The sequence below is a fragment of the Ochotona princeps genome, chromosome 4 (genome assembly GCF_030435755.1).
Source record: "Ochotona princeps isolate mOchPri1 chromosome 4, mOchPri1.hap1, whole genome shotgun sequence".
Classification (NCBI taxonomy): domain Eukaryota; kingdom Metazoa; phylum Chordata; class Mammalia; order Lagomorpha; family Ochotonidae; genus Ochotona; species Ochotona princeps.
Window position 1 is genome coordinate 50,979,924 of NC_080835.1, and position 24,835 is coordinate 51,004,758.

A 24,835-nucleotide genomic window follows, 5' to 3' on the forward strand; every position below is an offset into this window, starting at 1 on the left:
TCCTATTTGGATTTAAATATGTAGTTTTGGATACCCATCTTGGTTTTGAAGATGTGACTCCCTAAAGCCCAAAGATTATACCTATATATCCACTTTCCCTGTTGTGTCTAGCAGAAGGCCAAATGAAGCACACTGACTTAATGGCTGATTTGGGGACTAGAACCTGTTTGGGAGAAGGAAACAGTGTCTACAGACCCATATGTGCCAGGATGGGAGTGATGGAGAGACAGTGGGTATAATGAGACAAGAACAGACAAGAACAGTGGAAAACCTGTGGGAGCAGCATTCAAATGCATCTGGAGATGCCATTCAGTTGTCTGCCGAATCCCTGGAGTCTCAGTGAACACTCATCCAGCCCATTCCCCTAGGCCTGTTAGTAGCTTTATAATGAGGCCGGTTGCAGAAACAAACGGCCAACTCCAGCTCCCTAAATCAGAATACATCACTCTCAGGTGAGTGCACTATCACCTGAGCTGGTCACCCCCCCAGGAGTCCTGCATTCTGAGATTGGCAGGGCAAGGGAAAGCCTTTGTTTTCCACTCACCTTTGTCCACTGTGTTTTATTCACACATCTTGTGGACTAGATAGAAATGTCCTGAAGCTATAGCCAACAGTCCAAACAGGCAAGTGAGAATGGAAGCAGCAGCCACATTCAGACCCAAAAAGAGACTGAAGCTGAGTCTAGTAAGGAGTCGTTTTAGGTAAGAGAGCAGGCAACATGGGGGGAAGACAAGAGGTTTTCTTGGGAAATGCACCATGACCCAAAAGTCACTGAAAGATGTAATTAACTGATTATCACAATGCCTTTCCATGTTCTAACAGCAGCTGGGAGAAAAATTTTGGATTTAAAGTTCATCAAGGAGGAGAGATGTCTGTGTAAAAATGTCAGAGATGAGAGTTTTGCAGTCTTTGAACCTTGTATCTGTTTTCCCTGGCTTATCCAAGTTAGGAAGAGCAACCCACTCTCCTGATGTTCATTTTTTCTCATACTGTATTTTAGACTCACTAATCTATAACTTTCACCATTAAGATTAAATTGAAGGGCATCTCGTAAATGTGATAAGAGCTTAGGTTTTAAGAAAAAAAATGAGAACAATCCTGGTAACAATAAAAGGTAACCTAAATATCACTAATGATAGTAACTACAGTTTATTTGTAAGAGTCAAAGCTTTTACTAAGCAGAGAACCCCTCGGATAATGAGAGGTCATTAGCTCTAAAGAGCAGGGCTCCTAGAGAGTGTAGCAGAGAAAGAGTTTGTGAAACCCAGAGTCTATGTAGTTGGATATGGAAGGGACTTGGGGCAAAAGAATAGTCTCCTTGGCTGTGGAGGATTTGTGGGCATGGACTCTTCAAAAGATAAAACTCTGAGAATATGAATATAAAGACAGCAGTATTCTTCCCAAAGTCAAGACTCAATCCAGCACACTTCGAAACAACAAAAGTGGTGTTTACAGGCAAATTTTATGTATGGAAGTATCCACAGCCTGGAACAAAGAAAAAAATCCTTCCGAGGACCACACCAGGCATCCAGGAGCAGCTGGTAACACTTCATCTCTGAAGAATCCATTGTAAGGAGTTGCTACACTGCTTTCATGACCTCAGATGAGTTTCCTTTGTTCATTAAAACACTAATTTTCATCTTTTTTTCTTATATTTGTTCCATTTCCTTTTCAGTTTTTTTTTTAATTGCTGTTATGTTTTTGCCTATTGTTGATTCTAGGACTAAGGACCAGACATCCTGGAAATCAGCACAGTGTGTTTATTGTCACTGCCTTAAAAACCCTTAATTCTATTACACTGTTGTTCTAGTTTCCATTCATGTTTCAAGACTAAACAGAGGGTCATCTTTTCTAGGAAAGCTCCTCAAAACACATCTCTCCCATTCCAATGTATTAAATACATACCTGGACTAGCACTTGCGGCAATACAGGTTAAATCAATAATTCAATCCTCTGCCTCAGGCAACCTTTGTAGAGAGCAATGCATTTCATATCTCAGTGGCACTACCAAATTGTTTGTACGTAGTAGGTCACATAAGTAAATGCTATGGAATACAAATTAGAGGGAGAAGAGAGAGAAAGAAAGCCAGCCCGCATTCATACCTACCTGGAGGAATTTCCAGTAGGGTATTTACTTAGGTTAAGGCAGGGCAAATAGTAGCCAGCGAATGATCATCTGGGTCAGGAGGAAGTCAGAGGGCCTCTGGGAAGCATACAGTTTAGGTTAATTGCTGCTCTCATTAGCTTCATTTTAACAACTTTAAAGGGCTATTGGAATAGTGATTGATAAATGAATTTCAGCTGCCATGGTCCCTTCTTTAGAAGAGGGCCTGGGAGATTAGGTAGAGGGGTGTACTTCAAGTACAGGCACACTTGGTCATTATTCACAATACCTTTTCTGTCCTGATGAATGTCTTCATTGTATTCGTAACTTATTTTTTCCCCTTAATCGTATGCGTGTCTGTGTGTGAGAAAGGGAAGAGAGAGTGAGCCCATATCCATACCTACCTGTGGAGAGAGAATCCACATTTATACCTGCCTGGAAGAGGATCCCGATAGGAATATCTAGACCAGAACAAAGCCAGAGGGCATCCAGGAAGGCTTATGTTAGGATACTCCTTGCTCTCCTTAGCTTCACTTTAACAAATTTACAGTCCCCACTTCCAGAAGACAGCCTGAAGGTTTACAAAAGGGTTTAAGTGAATGCGGGAGGAGACGAGAAGGGAGAAGTGAAGGTGTGCTCCGTCTCCAGGTGTCCAGGGTCCACTCTGATTATACTTCCATGTCTTAGCAGGCTGCCAGTGGGACCTCACCCGCTCTAGTCCCCTCTCCTCAGTGCCAGCTATGAGTTCCTGCAACTTCACACATGCCACCTTTGTGCTTATCGGTATCCCAGGACTAGAGGAAGCCCATTTCTGGTTCGGATTTCCACTGCTGTCAATGTACGCCGTGGCAGTGTTTGGGAATTGCGTCGTGGTCTTCATCGTAAAGACAGAGCGCAACCTGCATGCTCCCATGTATCTCTTCCTCTGCATGCTGGCAGCTATTGACCTGGCCTTGTCCACATCCACCATGCCCAAGATCCTCGCCCTCTTCTGGTTTGACTCACGGGAGATTACCTTTGAAGCCTGCCTTGCCCAGATGTTCTTCATTCACGCCCTCTCAGCCATTGAATCCACCATCCTGCTAGCCATGGCCTTTGACAGATATGTAGCTATCTGCCACCCACTGCGCCATGCCTCGGTGCTCAACAACACAGTCACCGCTCAGATCGGCATGGTGGCCCTGGTCCGTGGATCTCTCTTCTTTATCCCACTGCCTCTGCTCATCAAAAGGCTGGCCTTCTGCCACTCCAATGTGCTCTCACATTCTTACTGTGTGCATCAAGATGTGATGAAGTTGGCCTCTGCAGACACATTACCCAATGTGGTCTATGGTCTTACGGCCATTCTGCTGGTCATGGGTGTGGATGTCATGTTCATTTCCTTGTCCTATTTTCTCATTATACGAACAGTGCTGCAACTGCCTTCCAAGTCAGAGAGGGCCAAGGCCTTTGGGACCTGTGTGTCCCACATTGGTGTGGTCCTGGCTTTCTATGTGCCGCTCATTGGTCTCTCAGTCGTGCACCGCTTTGGGAACAGCCTTGATCCCATTGTGCATGTGCTCATGGGGGATGTCTACTTACTGTTGCCACCTGTGATCAATCCCATCATTTATGGTGCCAAGACCAAGCAGATCAGAACACGAGTGATGGCCATGTTCAAGATCAGCTGTGACAAGGATCTTCAGACTGTGGAACACAGTTGACCTCAACTATGCCACTTCCTTTACCCTTATTGCACTAAGAATGCTTTTCTCTAGCTGGATTTGGAAAATAAAATATGATGCATATGGAGTTTATGTGGGTCTATATTAATGTAGTGTAAACTCCTTGCTATGAAACAAGACTTGCTTACCATGTTAAGAGAAAGAATAAATGATTGAAACTAACCTGGAAAACACTGTATACATTAGAGAAAATATACTCAAATTAATAATGATTTGCCCTTGTCCCTATTTTCCAAATCTGTTTCTTAAGTAATTGTTGTTCAGCTGGTATGCACAGCTTATAAAATGGATAAACTGATTATTTATGGAAGCCATGACTTACCATTATTGTTGCTATTGTTTATTGTGCATTATCTGAGAAATTATCTAAGCCTTAAGGCTTACAATTATATTATGTGTGCTTCCAACATTCCAGGTACTGTGAAAAGTGTTGTACAGGTTATATGTAATCTTTACAACTTCGTGGGGTGGGATTGTTTTCATCCCTTCATACAAGTGACAGAAACGAAGCTTAGAGTAGCAATAGGACTTTAAACTAAGGCACATAGTTTGTGGGCACTGTGCCAAAGTTTGAAAACATACTTGATAAAATACAATTAAACTTAACTACCATGTTATATTGCTTTCTGTTCATCATCTGCCATTGTACTTCCTCAATCTGTACAAATACTGCTTTTTTCTTCTGTGTGCTAAGATGGATGTTCTTGTATTTGAGCTAAGAATTAACCCTGTACTCCCTGTGGGCAACAAATCTAAACTGTTCTTCAAGCTTACCCTTGGTCCTTTAGTCCACTTCTCTCCAGATTAAGGAAGAATGTTTCTGCCTAAATATCTCTTAGGTCTTTCCTTTGTTAATATGTTGTCTATCTGTCCATTTTTTGAATGTGTAGTTAATGACATTGTCTGAGTTTTAGCTTAGGCATAAGATAAAATAAATTTTATTTAAATATTGGTAAGTTCTATACCTACTATGCTTACATCTATATGGTCGTATAAACTCACATTTGAAGATGGGGCAAGTTCCCTAGGCTTCTTTCCCATCATTGCAGGGGTCCTGACTGGTATGGTTTACAGAAACAGAAAGACACTTGAATACATCTTCAGGTGGGGGAGTCCCATTTTATTGTTGAGCTTCCATGAACACAGTCACTGGACCTATGTGGGCTTGGGTGGAGGACCTCAATGAGTAAGCTATCAGGGAGACTTCAATTATGCCATCTTTCTTTGAAACAGACACTTGTCTTCTTTACTGGTGATGGAATCTCCTGTCATACGGACGTGTGCTCACCCCTGATGATTGTTTGCTCAGAGGCAATAGTTGGCCTACAAATACAGGCAGCTAATCGATGCTGATTCCCAGGGCTAAAAGAAGAACACAGAATGTAATAATTAGGTGACTTCCCTAAAGAAATAAAAGTGTGCTCACTCTGTAAAGTGAATATTAAGTGTCTTCAATTAAAGAAGACAAAGCCCTCAGTTTATGAGGTCAAACAACCTTGTGTCTCCCCCAACACCTAAATTTCCCCGTCTCCCTGTCCACTGCTCTATCCCATGCCATACCCTTCATTCTACTTCTGCAGGGTATGCCTATTTTAGTGATTTTAAAACTAATATATCATTATCCCAAACTCCTTACTATCTTCCACAACATTTCAAGTTCTCATATTTTATTACAGTGTTACCTTACAACCATTGTCCTAAGATTTTTTAATTTCAAAAGAGGCCCAAAGACTTTCATTTCAATAGTGTCAGTAGCAGTATGTACAAAAGGTCTAAATAAAACATGCATTGGCAAGTGGCTGTATAAAAATTTAAATATACCTATGATAGAATATGTTCAGCTATAAGAAACAGTAAAAATCGTAACATGTGCTACCACATGGTTAAACCTTGGAAAGTGTTACACTAAACGTAATACGCCATATACAAAATGAAAATATTGTTTAATTCCATTTACATGAGGCTTTTAGAATAAACAAATTCATAGGGAGAGAAAACAAAATAGCAGTTACCAAACCTGGGGAAAGGGGAGCATGCAAAACTATTGTTTATTAGGTGCAGTTCTATTTAGGATGAGGAAAGAATTCTGAGAATAAATACTGGGGGTGCTTGGACAATGTGATTATGCTTAATGACAGTGAATTGTATATTTAAAATAATAAAACTTATGCTGTGTACATTTTATCACAATAAAAGCATTTAGATAATATTACCTATTTCATTATCCATTTTATATAAAAATGTTCTGAAAATACTGTATTTTGGATTATATTGTGTTTAAAGACAATATATTATTAAAGCTTTTTAAAAGTAGCTCAAAGAGAATGGTAATCAGTTCGAGGGAAAATGTTTGAATTATAGTACAAATAAGGTTGTGATGGCCATGATCTGTAGAGGCAATAACTGAAGCCTTCAGGTTGCATCACGATGGGTACCAACTAGTTCTCTTAGGTCACACAGCCTTGTGATGAACAAATGGAATGGGAAGACAAGGGCTCCTGTCCGTGTGTAACACACATTCTCAGCTCTTTTTGTTTTTCATTCTAAGATCTTATAATAGTTTCCATTTTCCAAGTAAAAAAAAAATCTCCTGAGCATATATAATAAATCCTTCTGTGACTATCAGGTAACAATTCAACAAGACTACCACTTTCTGACCAGAATCAAAGTCATGATCATGTAGATAAGAAAATAAAAGTGTGCCGTCTTGTAATGATTAACATTCCAGGCCAGGCTGACTAGGTAAGATATTTGGTCAAACATTTATAATGGTTCTGTGAGTCTGTTTTCTCGAGGAGATTAATAATGACACTGGGAGACAGCGTAACACAGTTTTCCCTCTTGTGGAGGAGCCTTGTCCGGTAGCTGAAGGTCCTAATGGAACAGACTGAACTCCCCTGGGCAAAAAATACTTCTTCTAGAAGATGCCGTCTTTGGGTTTAAACTGCAATGTTTAAACTGTAGCTTAAACTGTTCCCCTACAAGTTTCCAGACTACCAAACCCCTGCAGACTTGGGACTCAACATGACTTAATTAGTCTTCCTCCCTCGCTGACTCCATCAGCCCCTTCCCTGCCATCTCCTATTGGTCTGTTTCTGTGGAAAATCTGACTAACACAGACCTAAAAATTGAAATAAAGAAAAATTCTTCCTTGTGAGTAGCTAAGCTGTGAAGGGAAAATTTAAAGAGAGACCATAGAGACAGGAGCATACAAAAACACAAAACAGAGGAACTGTGCCAGGACAGTCCATGAAACCACCCACATTTAAGAAAATCAATAACTAGCTCATGCATCTAAAAATGTAAGACCAGGGACAACTTGTTCTGATATTACTCTGTCAGACTCATGTCCTAAATATAAGCCTATAGAGAAATCCCTGTCGAAAACTATCCTCAAGTCCCCGAACTCTATTACATTTCCCCACTTAATTTTTCCCATAATATTGTCTTCTTAATTACAGCAAGTTAACAAATTTGACTACTAGTATATCCCAGGTGGTTTTAGCTGCTATATTTTACAAAATGCATAAACATGAAAATCATTTAAACATGTACAAGGAGTGCCTGGTACCTTGGTGTGAGTACCCCCAAGGGAGAGCCTGAGGTGGGACTTGGGTGACATGCTTCCAAGAAACAGGAGTAAAGGAGAAGACAGAGAGGAAAAAATACAAACCAAAATTATCACCAAGGTCACTTCTATGAAGTATCCCAGAAACTTCACAGAATTCCTTGGAGACTTGTCAACTGAAAGTGTTTGCTGTGGAATTGGTCTGGCACTTTTACTCTTGTTTGAATGCTGATCCTGAGGCTTTAACTCTTTCAGTGTGCACTTCATGAAAGTTTCAAAGCATGAAGGCAAAGAGAAAGGGCACTCTTACGAGGTAGGAAACAGAATTAATCACGATCTGTCACAGCTACAGGTGAAGCCAGATGTAAGCTAAGGAGACCCAGAGCATCTGTTCTCCCTAGGTCAAGGGAAAGGAGCAAAGCTGAGAAATCTTGGCACTTGTATATCTCTGTTATACTAAAATAATGACATGTTGAAGGCTAACTAGCCACCTCTCCTGTAATAACATCTTAATTATATCATCTTAAAAAGAAATATTTGAGGTGACCAGTTTGCAGACAAGAAAACTGAGACCCAACAGGGTAATCTGTTTTTTTCAAGTCACTCAACAGTAATGGGGAGAGTCCACCCTAGAAGCCAAGTCTTTAGGATTTCTGAATCTACTGTTTCATACTTTGTTACATTGTCTTTGATGATAGTTTTAAACCTGGGAAATGATGCCCTATACAGGAGATAATTTTAAACAAATCATTCCACCATATGCACTTCTAGTTTTCCACATGAAACAGAGAGAGTTCTGTCCTTCCAATGATAGTGCAGCCACAGGCACAGGATCATTTGCTTTGAAAGTTTACACGTCTTTTCGGAAATGAAAAATATGGGATAAAGTCGAGTCAATCTATCCCAACTTTCACAGATTCCAACTTGTGGAATGACATGAGGTGTTTTTTCTAAACATTGCTTTCTTGAGTCATTGTTAGCATATAAAAAGTTGTAGATAGTTAATACACTTTGAGGTGTTTGGCTATAATGACCCACCTGAAAACCATCACAACAATTAATGCAATCAACTTAGCCATCATCTTTAAAATTCCCTCTCCCTTTTGCTAGTGTGTTGACTTCCTTTTTTAGTAAGAGCCCTTAACATAAAATCAACCATCTCAGAAAATATTTAAGTAGACAATACAACCTCATTCAGCAAAGGTCTTGCATTAAGTTGCTTTTGAAGAGATGTCATTCTCATAATTCACAATATGTGCACTTAAAGCAGATCAAAGGTTACCTGGGGAGAACACAAGCTAAGCCTGCCCTGGGTCCTCTGCTGAGGGCAGGGCTTAGGGGCTAGGAACTGCATTTCCTATTCTGCCACGGTGTGGATGATCTCTTTGACCTAACCCGGAGATTGAAGTAGATACTCTGCAAATCCCTCCCTACTCTAAATGCTGTGATTTCTGAATACCATTAGGAACAAAAAACAATTTCAAAGGGCATGAAAGGGTTGCACCCTTGGGCTCTCCTTGAGAACTGCACCAAATGAGAAAGAGAGGGGACCCTCTTCTGTGTGGCCATACTTGCTGTCTACTCCAACATGGCATTTCCTAAATTGATTTCCCACCCCCTCTTCCTTTCAATTATGAGTCTTTCCAGAAATCAAACTCACCAAGTTCCAAAGACAAGGTTTGTTTGTTTGCTTGCTTGCTTGCTTGCTTTTGTTTTTCCACATTTGGAGATATTCATGGGCTATCTGAAACAAAGCCTTGTCCAAGAGCAAGAGAGGATACTCAACAAGGCTGGCATTGTGGCACAGGGGATTAAGCCACTTCCCATGACACCAGCACCCCTTGTGGATTCTGATTAAAGTCCTGACTACTCCACTTCCAATTTCCCTCCCTTCTAACGCACCTAAGAAAGCAGCAGAAGGTGATCCAAGTACTCGGGCTCCTGAACCCACAGGACAGACCTGGATGAAGTTCCTGGCTTCAGCCTAGCCATTGCAGCCATTTGGACAGTGAACCGGTGAATGGAAAATAACACTCTCTATACTTCTCCTTCCTTCTTCTCTGTAACTCTGGCTTTCAAATAAAAAGCTGACATTCTATGACTGAGTCAGTTTACTCCCCACACAGTTTGCTTCTGTCATCTGTTTAGCAGAATGACAATCCTGTCTACTCTTCAATGTTTGTGGGAGAATTAAGCATAATAATCCATAAGAGATGTTTAATGTAATATTTAGTACATAGTATGAAAGCAATAAAAACTCATCACTATTGTTATGAAAGAGTGTTGGTGAAAATCTGTCTCAGAGGAATACTGAGAGAATAGTAGCATACACTGATACATTTGACAAGAAAGACATAGAAGTTTTCTTGCAGTTCTCACTTGGTCACATGAGCCTAAGAGCTTGGAATTTAGGAACTAAATTTGAACTAACTCTGGTTTTCTTTCACTTTATGAAAACCAAGGTAGAACTATGAGGAAACAAATGGAGTCTAAGGGAGATGGGATTCAAATGATACTGAAATGTCTGGTCTGTGCAGGGAAGGAACAAGGCCAACAGACAGGCTAATTTCCAAAGTTGTCCCAGGAAAATGGGATTGGGTTTGTAAGGTAGCAAACCAAAAGGAGAGATTCTGGCCACACTGCTTGTTACTCATTCACAGGGACCAAAGCCCTGGGAGAGTATTTGCCTTCTTGTTATTGATCTGGAAGGCCTTCCTTGAGGAGGCCTATGGGCTGTTTGCACAGTTCACAGGAAGAGTGCCAGTCTGCCAATCGCATGAGAGGCCTCTGAAACTAGGAGTCTCAGGCAAGTGATCACTGAAGTGAGTGTATCTTTCCCAGTGAAACATGGTCTCAAGGGACTAAGAACCTTAAAAACACTGTTCTGTTCCCAACCATGCTTTTTTTTTTTTTTTGGCCTGGTCAGTGGAGAGCACCAGTTTAGATAGCCAGCTCCCCCTGGAAAGCCATAGCTTGAAGTTGCCCCATGGACAGACATCTCCCATCCCCCATTGACTTATCCATGTCCCTGTAACTGGACAGCACATCATTCATCCAAAACTGAATTGATAAGAGAAGATCCTAAGTTTGCTTCCGAAGATATAGCTTTCCCTAGGCCTTTTTATTCTTAGAGGAAAAGATTTACACTCAATACGTATTTATGACCAGAGATTACCAGCATCACATATTTGGGATTCTTTCCCACAACAATCACCACCAATTCTCTCCAGCTAGTGCCCAAGTTCATACCAGTGTCTACTTGATATTCTTCAATGAATCACTTATAAAGCTCCAGATCCTGAAACATAGAAGAAATGCAAAAACAAACAGGAGCAAATACTATAGTAGGCATCAGATAAAAAGCCAAATGCATTCATATAGAGCCTCCAGTGCTCCAGGAGAGGAGTTACACCAAGGGAGCACAAAGCAGCTCTGCCGTGGGTTTGGAGGAAAAGCTGATGAACACATGATGCTTTGTATGAGGTCAGATTGGGATTGAGGGGGAAATACAGAAAAGCAAAGGGAGGATTCAGACGGATGAAGTAGTGAGGTGATTTGTGACACTTTTTGTTTATTGCCAAATAATATACTGTTTTTGCCCTAAGTAACCCAGAGAAAAAAGCCTAAATGTGGCTACTCTTTTAGGGATCAGATCTGGTGAGGAACAGCAGGACTGAAGCAAGAAAAAGCTGGGGCAAATGAAAGATCCATTGCAAAGCTATCTGTCCAGGCAATTGTTGCAGCCTCTTGCAAGATAAGGTTGCTTGTAACAATTTCCACCATCCTCCCCACTGCCCACCTTTGCATTGACTCTCAGCACTGCTAGATTGCCAATGCCTCTATGTTTACTGAGTACCAGTGAGCTTTCACACCATAACACCAAATGGGAACCTCATGAGTTGGACAGGGAGTGTATGACACAGGGCTGAGGTGAGATTCTTCAAGGTTACACTTGACTAATTGGCCAGAGACTGTACAGAATTGATAGCCATTGCAGTGTCTGGAATAAGAAATATCCTTACAGACACTATACTTGGATGCAATTGTATCCAGCACTAGAACTGAAAGAGGAATTATTTTTTAAAGACGACTTCAATTTTGGCAAGTGGAATAGACATTCTGTTTCTATTTGGTTATACTGAAAATGGCTAGGTACTCTGGACATTGTACATAAAACATAACAATGTTATAAATGGTAAACAGAAAAGCAACTAAGGACATTGACAACCGATGAATGACTTTGTGGTGAGCTCCTAGGATTTCTTCTTACCTTGTATATCTCAGACTTGGATCAAAAAAAAGGTAATAACAACTGACAACTAAGAAACGCCATTGGACACATGAGCACACACAGACAAATAGTAAAAACCCTATCAAAAGCCTACCCCCTACAGCCAAAGAACTGGAGAAAATTCGTTCTGGAAAGAAGACAGTAAGAATCCAGTTCAGTTTAGCAAAACATCACAAGAAAAAAATGGAGATCCCTCTCCAATAGTCATGCCCGCCAAGGCACAACTGATATTGTTGACTTCCAAACTCTTGAGACAAGAGTGAGGCATTCTAACACTCTCTTTAACGTAGCATCAGAGAAAATACTTAAGAAGCTTTTCTCACTGTTATCCAGTCAGGAGGAATCCTTTCTCCTATGGCTTCAATTCAGTCATACAGACGCCTGCAACCCAAGCCTCACTGGGCAATAGTGGATAGGGTGCCTGTCCCAATCTCAGTGGGATGATATCAAAGCACAACTGAGGATCAGGACGGTTGCCACCACCCGCAGTAATGAGGACATGTGGAGAAAACCCCCATCACCACTCAGTACTAATGAAACCTCTCCCTTTTTCAGTATCAATAGGGGCAAAATTCAAAGCAATTTAAATGATACTCAGGAAGTTCTCCAACTAATTCCAGTGAAATCACAGAAAAAAATAAGCAACACACTCCTAAATAATCCATATATAGCAAAGGGAAGATAAACAAAATTTTAGTAACATTTTAAAATGAATGGAAATGGAAATAAAACCAAATTGGTAAGAGTACTTAGAAAATTGGCAGGTTCGGGCTTGGCAGTGTGGCCTAGTGGCTAAGGTCCTCGCCTTGCTCCCATATGGCCGCTGGTTCTAATCCCGGCAGCTCCACTTCCTCTCTATCTCTCCTCCTCTCAGTATATCTGACTTTGTAATGAAAATAAAATAAATCTTTAAAAAAAAAAAATTTTAATTAAATAATAAAAAAAAAAAGAAAATTGGCAGGTTCAAGGTACACATTCAAAGGAAAAATTATTTCAAAACTCTTATTAAAAAAGAAAAGCAAAGAATGTAATAAGGGGGGAAAGATGCCTTTATCATTGTTCTTACTGCTTAAGATTTCTTTAACTCTTTTGGATCTCTTGTACCTCCAAAAGAATTTTAGCATCTTTTTCCTAGCTTCTAAAAAGAATGTCATTGGAGCTTTCATTGGAATTATATTGGATCTGTTGATTATTTTTGGTAATGGCGACATTTTGAAAATGTTGATTCTGCCAATCCATGAACATGCTGGATTTCTCCATATTTTGATGTCTTGTTAGACTTATTTAATGTTTTGTAATTTTAGTCATAGAGATCCCTGACATGCTTGGTTAGGCTTTTTACAAGGTGTTTAGGTTGTTTTGCTGCTCTTGTGAGATAGATCTTGCAAGCTCTTCCTCAGCCATGGAATTGTGTATACTAAGTAAATTGACTTATTTGCATTGATTTTATATCCTGTGACTTTGCCAAGCTCTCTTATGAGTTCCAACAGTTTCTTGGTTGAGTCTATTCATTCCCATGTATATGTATATATTAATAGACATTAATATTAATATGTGTTTACTTAATCATGTCATTTGCAAACACTCAAAATTTGACTTCCTCCTTTCCAATTTGTATTCATTTAATTTCTTTTTCTTCCCTAACAGCTCTGGATAGAATTTCCAGAATTGCAGTGGTAAGAGTAGACATCCTCATCTGGTTCAAGATTTGAGGGAAATATCTCCAGATTTAACCAATGAAATCATAAACAGAAAAACAATAAAGTCATTGACTAGACTTGATTCTTCAAAAATATCGATAGGAGCCAACATAATGGCTCAACTTACTAATCCTCCTCTTCCATGGAGGAAATGATTAAATAATAACAAATGTTTTGGTTAGAGTGACTTTGGGTGGGGGAGCAGCTTACCAGAAAAGAGAAGTCAGTAGTCTTGTGGGCCCAGCCTGGTAGCCTAACTGCTAAAGCCCTCATCTTTCATCCACCAGGATCCCATATGGGTACTGGTTGGTGTCCCAACAGCCCCACTTCCCATTCAGCTCCCTGCTTGTGGCCTGGGAAAGCAGTTGAGGATGGCCCAAAGCCTTGGGATCCTGCTCCAGCATGGGAAACTAGGAAGAAGGTCCTGGCTCCTGGTTTTGGATCAGCTCAGCTCCACCTATTGTGGCCTTTGAGGAGTGAATGAGCACATGGAAGATCTTCCTCTTTATCTCTCCTCAACTCTACATATCTGACTTTCTAATAAAAATAAATAAATCTTTAAAAAATGTGTTGTGTACTGTTGATAGAAATGTAAAATGATGCATGAAGAACTCTGAAAACTCAAGTGGAAAAAATCTAATTAGAAAACAGACAAAACAACAAGAGATATTCAATGGAAAAAGATGCACAGCAAGCAAATGAACAAGCAAAAAGATGTTTAAATTTATGGGCCAACAGGAAATGAAAGTTAAACCTCAGTGAGATAACACTATTTACCAATTAGAATGACTTTTAAAGATGAAATATTAAATGCTTAAAAGATATGGGAAAATTGGATCACTGATTATTGCTGATGAGAACTTAAATTATAACCACTCAGAAAAGCATTTTGCAAGTTTCTACACGTAGACACAAAGCAAGCGCATAGCTTATTGCATAGCACTTTGCACTCCTGAGAATTTATTCCAGAGAAATTAAGAATTACATTCACTGTAATCTGTAGACAAATGTTTGTGGTAACTTTATTCATTAAATAGCAAAAAAAAAATGGAAATAGTTGTGATGTTTTTCAACATGCAAATGCTTAACCAAACTGAGGCACATACATAATAAATAACACTACTTAGTGTTTTAAAGAACGTCTATTTGTAGATGTCGCAATACTTAGTATTTTAAAGAATGAGCTATTTATACATGAAATAAGCTAGCTAAATATCCAAAGAATTATGCCAAATGGAAAAAACCCACAAAAGATTATATACTTAGTGGTTCCATTTAAATAACATCTGTGAAATGACAAACTTTTATAAAGAACACATTATCTTTATTCCAACTTTTTCAAAGGGGCATGAAAAAGGAGAGAAGTAGGTATGATCATAAGAAAGTAACAGGAGTGATCCAAATATTATGTATCTTGACTCTATTAGTTAAATCCTTTTAATAATCTTAATGGGTTTCTTCCATAGTGCCTTTGTCTAGTCTTCTTGAGTTACATATAATTGTACATAGTGATATTTTGATCTTGGTATACACTGAGAAATCATTACTACAATAAAACTAAGTAAGGTATCCCTCTCCTCACACAGTTACCACTTTGCATGAGTGTGATGAAAGCATTGAAGATCTACTACTTTCTTTGCAAATTCTAAGAATGCAATACAACTACTTATAATCACTATGCTACACATGATATCTATATAATGTATGCATTCCATATAGCTAAAACTATCTATAATAGCTCTCCCTTTTCTCCTCCCTTCATGATCCTGGTAACGACCTTTCTACTTTCTGCTTCCATGCATTCAGTTTTTTTAAATTCCACTTGAATATAATATGATCAAGAAGCATCAGTCTTTCAATGTCTTTCTTATTGCCACACAACATAATGGCCTCCATACTCATCTACATTGTCACAAACGACTAGATCTTTTTCTTAAGGCTGCAAAATGTGCTCAGTGGTGCTTTAAATTTGTGATTAAAAATTTAATTGAAGTTTGCTTATTGCAAAAATTATAGGAAGAACAACAAAGGAAGAAAAGAGAAGGACTGAGGGAGAAAGGGAGACCGGACAATGTGATTATCTTCTTAGAATTATTTCTATGAGCTACTTGAAATCTGTTCCCTTTATGTTAAAATCCTTTTAATAAACAAAGTGTTTTCATGTGACTATTAGAAGAAAACACCATTTTGAAAAGGCAAAGATAATGTAGTTTTTTATATAAGGATGGATAAAGCAAATGCGCAGTGTTTAATAGCAAAATCATACCAGAAAAAATGCAAAAGCGAGTGAAGCAAACCCTGAACAAATTCACCAGGAAAACAAGTAGAAAATGACAGGACTATGTTTCCATGAAGAGGAAATTACATTTTTGTGGCATAAATGTATTTGTGAAAGGAAAAACTCTCAAAAAAGAGTTGCTATTCTGTAAGTATTTGGGCTAGTATTATGAAATACTTTCTTTCTGAAAAGACCTGAAAAATCATACAGAGAAATTTCTGGAAAGGTGGCCAGTGTATTTGTGTGTTTTTGAACCCACTGCCATAGCCATGCGATATAGTGTTCTGTCAATTGTGTTAGAAAAGGAAAAATGACAGAAATCATACACAATGCTCACATTAGAGCTCCAATTAAATGCATGTAGGTCATGGTCACAACATGCTTGTTAGCTATACGTTCTTATCTTTCCTTGTCGATTTAAAGCAGACTTGGGGAAATGATATTATTCAAATACTAAAAATGAAAACATTAGTAAATAAATAGATCATAAAGTGTAGAATAGTTTAGCACACAGCATAATGTGGGGAGCTAAGGCAGGGAAGACAGAACTGGCGCTGAGACAGAAAACAGCTGGCCTTTACCCTGACTGAAACATTTGCTCTTTGTTCTTTTTGTTTTGGTGCCTCGTGCCTAGCTACCTCCTGGGATTTAAAAAAAAAATGAAGCATAAAATAAAAGAAGGCAAGGAAGTCATTTAGGAGGCTTTTAGAATACTCTAGGAAAAGTGTTGGATGCTAGTATTAAGCTAGTGTCATGAAAAATACAGGTTTTTAAAAATATATCAAATCCATTACTGCCCCATTTCTGCTCAAATAGTGCAGCTACCGATTATCAGAGCTAGCACCTGTCTGTTCATTTCTAAAAACCATTTCCCAACACAATCCTCAAATATGTAGTGAGTATTACCCAAGAGAAACAGGTTTTCCATGGACATCTGAAAAGAGGCGTTAGCCTTGCAGATTTGGATGAAACCTTTTTTTTTCATTTTTCCTTTTTGTTTACTCATTTATTTGACATGTCTTACTTTTTTAAGATTTATTTATTTTTATTGGAAAGGCAGATATACAGAGAGAAGGAGTTACAGAGAGAAAAAGCTTATGTCCGATGGTTCACTCCCCCAGTTGCCAGGAGCTTCTTCTGGGTCTCCCACACAGGTACAGAACTCCAAGGCTTTGGGTCATCCTCTACTGCTTTCCCAGGCCACAAGCAGGGAGCTGGATGGGAAGTGGAACACCGGGGATACCAACTGGCACTCATGAGATCCTGGCTGAGGCAAGGTGAAGAATGAGCCAATAGAATATCCTGTATTTTCAAAAACCCTCTTTCCTTAGACCTTTTATTAAGTATCAGAGAGAAAGGGGATTTACTCATGAGCTTTCCCTTTGAGAGCTCACGCTGGCAAAAACATTCAATATATGTAGGAATGAAAATGTTTGATAAGCTTTAATATGGTGAATGCTACAAAATGTGTTCATAGCAATGGATAAGCAAAGGGACAACTCACTCACCTGTATATTCTTTGGGAATAATTATGGCCCCATCTTAATATATTAGGAGGATCAATAGACATAAAATGATACGTGCTATAATATAAAATCCAAAATCTTCTGTTCTCTTTATTTCATGAATCCTTTATTCATCCATGAAAACAAATACCTGATTTGTGGTTATTTAAATTCTTGACATTTCTGAAATGAGGAAGGCCCAAGTCTTGTCTTTAGAATTTCATAGTACATTGGAGTCAAGACAACAAAATTAAGGAATAGCCATGACAAACAATAAATGACTGGCATTGGGTAAGGACAGGAGAATAAGCAAAGCAAGAAAAATAGGAAATGCGGAATTCACTTGTCTGGGGTCCTATCTGAGCGATGTCTTCTTTAAATTATTTATTTATCTGAGAGGTAAACAAAGACAGGGAAAGATAGAAATTGGGAGAGAGACAGAGTTCCCATCCGTTGATTCACTCTCCACATTCCAAAATGGAGGGAACAAGCCAGTGTGAAGCTGAGAGCTAGGAGCTGAATCCTGCTCTCTTCCACGGGTGGTAGGGACCCAATCACTTGAGTTATCATTTGCTGATTCCAAGGGTCTGCACTGCAGGAAGCTGAAATTGGGAGGAAATGGAAATTTCAACCTAGGCTCTCTGATACAGGATGTTGGCATTCCTACCACAGTTATTGCCAGCAGGCCAAACACCAATATTAGAACATCTTACAGAATGAACTTGAGGGGGTGGTGCAGTAGTGCAGCATGATAATCCTCTGTCCTGTGGCTATAGCATTCTATATGGACATCAGATCACCTCCTGACTGCTCCACTTTGATCCAGAACTCTGTTATGGGCTGAGAAAGCAGACTAGGATGATGAAAATCCCTGGGATCATGCAACTATGTGGGAGACCAGAAGAAGCTCCAGGTTCCCAGCTTTGCATAAGCTTAGCTCTGGACATTGCAGCCATTTGGAGAGTGAACCAGAAGTTGGAAGATCTTATTTCTCTGTCTCACCTTCTTTCTCTGTAAAATTTGTCTTTCAAATAAAAATAAAACAACCAAGAAATGAACTGGATGGAGTAAGTGACTACCATAGTATTTAAAATGTGTTCATCTACGGCAAACACAGTGGCACAGTAAGCTAATCCTCTACCCATGGTACTGGCATTCCATAGAGGAACAAGTTCATGTAACAGCTACTCCAACTCCGATTCAACTCCTTGTTGATGCAGCTGGGAAAGGGGCGGAGGAGGGCCGAAGTCTTCGGGTCTCAGTAAACATGTAGGAGAACCAGAAGAATCTTTTGGCTCTCAGAATTGAACGGCCCAATTTGACCACAGTGGCCATTTAGAAAATGAACCAACAGCTAGAAAATGTCTCTCTGTCTACATATCTCTATCTCTCATTCTGACTTTCAAGTAATATAAATACATCTTTTTTAAAAAATGTGCTTATCTACATCAGAATGCCTGGGTCAAAGACCCAAGTCAAAGACCTGATTCCAGCTTTCTGCTAATGTAAGCCCTGACTGGCTGTCCGAACAATTCAAAAGCTTGGATCTGGCCACTTGCATGGATGGCCTGGATTATATTCCAAGCAGAACGTTTAATCCCTGTCTTGCTACAGTCAATTCAGGCATTTGAGTAGTCGCTCTCTCAGTCTGATACATCTCAAACAATTTGCAATCTATTCTTTAAAAATATATAAAGCATCCACCATCAAGAAACTCCGTGTTTCACTTATTTACATGTTAACCATTCACATCTTAGAAAACACTGGCCTTTATTGCCTCTATTAAAACACTATGCATTTAAATTTCATTATCGTATTCAAAAAAACTGACAACAACTTGTATGTAGACATTTGACCAAACCTGGATACCCTAACTTTGCCAAATGAACATGGCAAATTAACATGGACTATCACATACTCGAGTAGGTTTTTTTATTTACAGTAAGATGTCAGAAATTATTGAATTAATGAGTGAACAGTGTTTTGAGTGATTATGTAGCTAGACTGTAGGTGAAGAAAACTGTGATTCAAGTCGATGCACAAAAATGAAAAGTTAAAGGCAAGAAAATCTTATGGGAAGGAGATTCAGAACAGGTGAAAACAGAGCCAAGCGAAGACATAAAGGAAAATTGTGCATAGAAATAAAATCTTCAAGTCAGAGCATTGCACGGCTAAAATGCAGAGAATCCAGTTCAAGGTCCTGATTTTACAAATGAGAGAGTCCAGAACCATGAAGGATAAGTGAGCTTGGCACCTGACAAGATGTAGGACAATGTAGTCTACTGTGGCAAACTGAAGCAAGAGAGAATTGTTCTACCATGTTCCTGTGTAGTCCTTTGATCTCTGTCTACCTCAGTGTTGTCACATGCATAAGTGGGTCGAGTTACATTCATTGCACAGTGTTGTTTCAGAGCTGAGGGAAAATATATATTAGAGTTACTGTTGCAGTGTGCAGTAACACTGTTGAATTCATTGTGCATAAAAACTAGGTCAAATCCCTAACAGGTGACACATATACCCAGAAAACTGTGATGATACTGTAACAGAAAAATCCAGAATCCTCTTATATAAACTTCTACAACAAGAACTATCAAAATTGATGTCAACTGCTTCATGCTATGTATTAGTATTACTCCCACAATTACAGACATAGGAAGGAAGCCCAAGGGTCTCTGCCATTGCAGTTATCTCAGATATCCTAGTCCTAGAGCTTTGTGAAGATGCCACTGCTGAGATGGCACAGAAATAATCCCAAAATTCAGTGGGGCAAGAGTATGTCATGTTAATTATATGCCATGTCAAGCGTGGTAACTTAGAAACATGTAACTCATTAAGATGGCTGAGAAACTCGGGCGGATAGTAGGGAGAGGGGAAGTGTTGGTGTAAATTGAGTACAAGAATGCCATTCATGCACTTCCCAACTATGACATCAAATGTGGAGATTATCAAAAATTTACTCTAGGACTGAATGATGGGAATAGTATAGAGGTTAATTCATATTAATAGTATAGAGGTTAATTCATATTAGGCAGATAAAAATGGATCAATTGAAGACATTCATCAGTCTTACCCATGTACATATCATCAAACGGCAAGGCTGCAAAGACATAGTTGTCACAAAAATCCCCATTAGACTTGTTAAAGCAGGGTATGGATAGGCCCAGACACTTAGGATTTCTTGCTCACATGGTAAAAATTTAGAGTTAAGAGGTTTAACCACAACATATTTGGAAGTTTTGTGTATCAAGCTGGAAAACTCATCCCAGTTATTCAATTTTTTTTTTACCTGAAATAAGATCTCATTTCCCCTTCCCTTCCAAATTAGTAACTTGTTCTATTACCTGGAGGTCAGGAGTAACACAAGCTATGTTTTAGTTTGCTTTTCTTTATGATTTTATATACTTGACCACTTAATCCTTATGTATTCATTTAAAAAGGCAAATGTTGACTGCAAGCGTATTCTGTTTCAGGCACTTCATAATGCAAGAGTTACATGTCAGCAAGAAAGACAATCTTGCAGCTATATTCAGGGATTTTATAGTGATAAGAAAGACAAAAATATCAAGGAAATAAGCTATCATAAAATTTTTAAATGTGGTGATTTGTGCAAAGAAAATGAAAGAGATGTGACCTAAGGATAATGATTGGCTTGTGTGACTCAGGACACCTATTTAGTGAGGGTCATTCTGAGAACAGGAAGCTTAAAGCCCAAGAGAAGAAAGAGGCAGGCATGTGAAAAGCAACAAGAAGAAAACTAACAGAGCACAAAGCCCTTAATTAGGAGCAACTGGGCCTATTTAAAAAGCTCAAACATCATCACTAAGGCTGAAGAGTATTGAGCAATAATTCTGTGGAGCAATGTAGGAACTAGATCAATAGAGCATAAAGAGTGTATCACAAGTGTTCCGGAACAAGCTTGTATTGAAGACAATTAAGGAGAGGAATAACATAAACAAATCAAATCCTTGAAGCTCAATTATATCATCCCTGGGGTGGGAGTAGCAGTTTATCAAGATCCAAACATAAAGCTAACTGATGGATGAATCAATAGACAATATACTAAAATACTTCAGTAAGTGCATGGAACTAAACACAAGCTAGTTTTGTGAAAAAATTTAAACGTATTCACCATATTTCATTACATATATTACCCAGACATTTTTGAAGACTCTTACTATGATGAAAGATTTTAAAAATAATAAAGTGTTTGGAAACACAATAATATGGAAAATAACACTTGTGGTGCTTGGTACTTCAGATATCTCCTCAAATATTTGACTTCTTCTGAAGAACAGAATCCAGGAATGTGTATTGAATTTGGAATCAGACCAACATAGATTCAAGGATCAGGAATACAATCTTTGAGACATTCCACTCATTGTCTAGCTACCACACAGGTCTTGATTCTCAGTTTGCCAAACTGCAAGGCAACACATGGATTTATCCAAAACTGATTGATTGTGATTACAGCAAAATAAGGAAAAGATTCTTAAGCACACTTCATGAAGTTTAGCACACATGAAAAATTAACACAGAACTATCTTGGAGAGATAAACAATTTCCAAAGGGAGTATGTGAGAGTGTACATGATAATTTTGCATTAAATGTAGACACTGAAGATTTACTGAACTTCAGCTACAATTTCTGGCAGGGAGGAAAAGAATTTTTATCAGGAATAAAAGTAATAACCTCAAGAGGAGTTAATCTTGCAAAGATAGTTAAGAATATTTATCATTGACATGGCTCTAAAGGACCAAAACTTTGATTTAACTAGAATAATTTTACCATCATCCTGGGTTTTTTATCAGTTTGTTCAGGTTGAAGAAATAACAAAACTGGACCTCCTAGCTACCTTCCAGGATGCTCCTGTCCCAATCCTTGCTCAACATCTCCTTCTTCCAGCCACCTGCTTTCCTCATGAGTGGCATCCCAGGGATGGAGGCTGTTCACGGCTGGATCTCCATCCCCTTCTCCTCCATGTACACAATGGCCCTCACTGGAAATATCCTCATCTTCCTCGCTGTGAGGAGGACTCCAAGCCTGCACCAGCCCATGTACTACTTCCTGTGCATGCTGGCCCTCACCGATGTGGGCCTCACCTTGTCCACACTGCCCACCACACTGGCAGTGCTCTGGTTTGACCATCGGCTCATTGCCTTCCATGCTTGCTTGGTTCAGATGTTCTTCCTGCACTTCTTCTCGGTAGTGGAGTCCTCAGTGCTCCTGGCCATGTCCTTTGATCGCTTTGTGGCCATCTCTAACCCCTTGCACTATGCAGCTATCCTCACAAATAGCATCATTGTCAGGATGGGACTGGCCATTGTGGCTCGAGCCACAGTGTCCCTCTTCCCTCTGCCTTTCCTCCTGAAGCGACTGAACTATTGCCCTGGCAAGATCCTCTTGTCACACTCGTTCTGTTTCCATGCAGATGTCATGAAACTGGACACAGCTGATAACTCAAAAAGAAACCATGAAATTGGACCTAGCACAGTACCCTAGTGGCTAAAATCCTCCCCTTACATGAGCCGGGATCTCATATGTATGCTGGTTCTAATACCAACTGCCCAACTTCCTATCCAGCTCCTTGTTTGTGGCCTGGAAAAGCAGTTGAGTACGACCCAAAACTTTGTGATTCTGCACCCATGTGGGAGACTTGGAAGAATTTTCCTGGCTCCTGGCTTCATACCGGCTCAGCTCCTGCAGTTAGGGAATGAATCAGCGCATGGAAGATCTTCCTCTCTGTCTCTCCTCCTCTCTGTATATATACCTGACTTTCCAGTAAAATAAATAAATCTTAAAAAGACCTAATAGAAAACCTAGGCAGGAGCCTATGCATGAGCAGCCAATTAATCTTCGATAAGAGAACTGAAAATAATCTGGGGAGAACATCTGGTCTCTTCAACAAACACTGTTGGGACAATTGGAGAGCAGCTGCAGATGTGAGAAGCAAGGCCCCCACACATTACTTTTTATAAAAATCAGCTTTAAATGGATCAAGGACCTAAATCTACACCATCAAACTATTAAAGGAACCATCAAACTATTAAAGGAAAATAGGAAGCACTCTCTAAAATATTAGAATGGGAAAAGACTTCTCAGAAAAGTCACCAAAAGCACAAACAGTCAAAGCCAAAATAAACAATTGGGACTACAGCAAACTAAAAAGCTTCTGTACAGCAAAGACAATCAACAAAGTGATGAAGCAACCAATAGAATGGGAGAAAATCTTTTCACAGTGTACAACTGATAGGAAACTAATATTTAGAATGTATAAAGAACTTCAAAACTCAGTTACAGTAAAACAAAAAACCCTGTGAAGAAATTGGTAAAGGAAATGAACAGACATTTTTTTTCTAAAGGACAAATTCAAATGGCTAATAGACATATGAAAAATGCTCAGGCTCCCTAGCTGTCAGAGAAATACAAATGAAAACCACATTGAGGTTCCACATAAACCCAGTGAGGTTGGCCTACACTCAGAACTCTACTAACACCTGATGATGTTGGAAGAAAGGTACCCTCCTTCACTGTGGCTGGGAGTGTAGGCTAGTACATCCACTATGAAAGTCAGAATGGAGAGTGCTAAGAGAACTGAAAATTGACCTGTTGTACAACCTTGCTATACCACTTCTGGGAATATATCCAAAGGAAATGAAATCTGCATACTGAAAAGGATCTGCAGTCTTACATTCACAGCAGCACAATCTACAAGAGCAAAGACATGGAAACAATTCAGATGGCCGTCCAAAGAGAGTGGATAAAGAAACAGTAGTGTATCTATCTATGGAATACTTACTCAGCCATTAAAAAGAGTAAAATTCTACTATTTGCAACATAATGGTCCCAACCAGAGACCGCTATGCTCAATGAAATAAGTAAATCCCCAAAGGACAAATGTTATATGTTTTCCAATATGAGACAAACTTCAAGCAAAATACATGATCAATACCTCTTTCAATACTGTTTCGCTACAGGTTTTTTTTCCTATTAATTTCCTCACTGATTCATAGGTCACACAATAGCATCATTTGCTTCAGGAAGGTCTTTGATTTTTTTTTTCAGTGACACATTGGTCATTCAGTAGCATGTTACTTAACTTCATGTTGTAAATTTTTCATTTTTATCTCTGTTGCTGATTTTGTTTTATGGCTTTTCATTTAAGGGAATGTACTGCAACTGTGTAGTAGAATCACAGATGTGAAGATATGATGCATCTCTATGTACAAATCAAAGAAGGACTCCCAATGAAACTGTTGAATGTATCTTGACAATAGGACACTGGATTCTCTGCCATTGTCCATGCCTACAAGCATCTGAGTGATAACTTCTGCTTCCCGGGTCTACATGAGTAAGAAGCTGGAGTCAGGAACTGGATTTGGAAACGGAACCTAAGGCACTCCAATGTGGGATGAGGCTATTTTGACCACAGTGATAAACATTGATTCCCCCCCCCCTTTTTTTTTTTTTTTTGCTAAATCCTAAGAATGATATTTGGTCTGCTGCTTAAGATGACATTTGGAATGCCAAAATCCCATATCTGAGTGCCTGGGTTTGAATCTTGGCTCTGATTCTAAAACCTGCTTTCTGCTCATTCAGATCCTGGGAGGCAGAGGATGGTAACTCAAGTGGTTGGGTCCCTGCTATCCCGTAGGAGACCAGGATTGA

At 39.2% G+C, this 24,835-nt stretch overlaps 2 protein-coding genes across 2 annotated transcripts; both read left to right on the forward strand.

Moving 5' to 3' along the window:
- Positions 1-2,800: 2,800 nt before the first annotated feature.
- On the forward strand, positions 2,801-3,807 carry LOC101526906 (olfactory receptor 51E2). Its single transcript, XM_004589950.2, has one exon. It carries the CDS (start codon positions 2,845-2,847, stop codon positions 3,805-3,807), a length of 963 nt encoding a protein of 320 aa, XP_004590007.2. The 5' UTR covers positions 2,801-2,844.
- An 18,223-nt stretch (positions 3,808-22,030) lies between these two features.
- On the forward strand, positions 22,031-22,669 carry LOC131479993 (olfactory receptor 51I2-like). Its single transcript, XM_058662295.1, has one exon. The coding sequence runs from the start codon at positions 22,031-22,033 to the stop codon at positions 22,667-22,669; it is 639 nt and encodes a 212-aa protein (XP_058518278.1).
- The last annotated feature ends 2,166 nt before the right edge of the window (positions 22,670-24,835 follow it).

Bases quoted from the DNA above. Each gene is read 5' to 3' on its own strand.
- LOC101526906 (XM_004589950.2), top strand. From the start codon at position 2,845: ATGAGTTCCTGCAACTTCACACATGCCACCTTTGTGCTTATCGGTATC.
- LOC131479993 (XM_058662295.1), top strand. From the start codon at position 22,031: ATGCTCCTGTCCCAATCCTTGCTCAACATCTCCTTCTTCCAGCCACCT.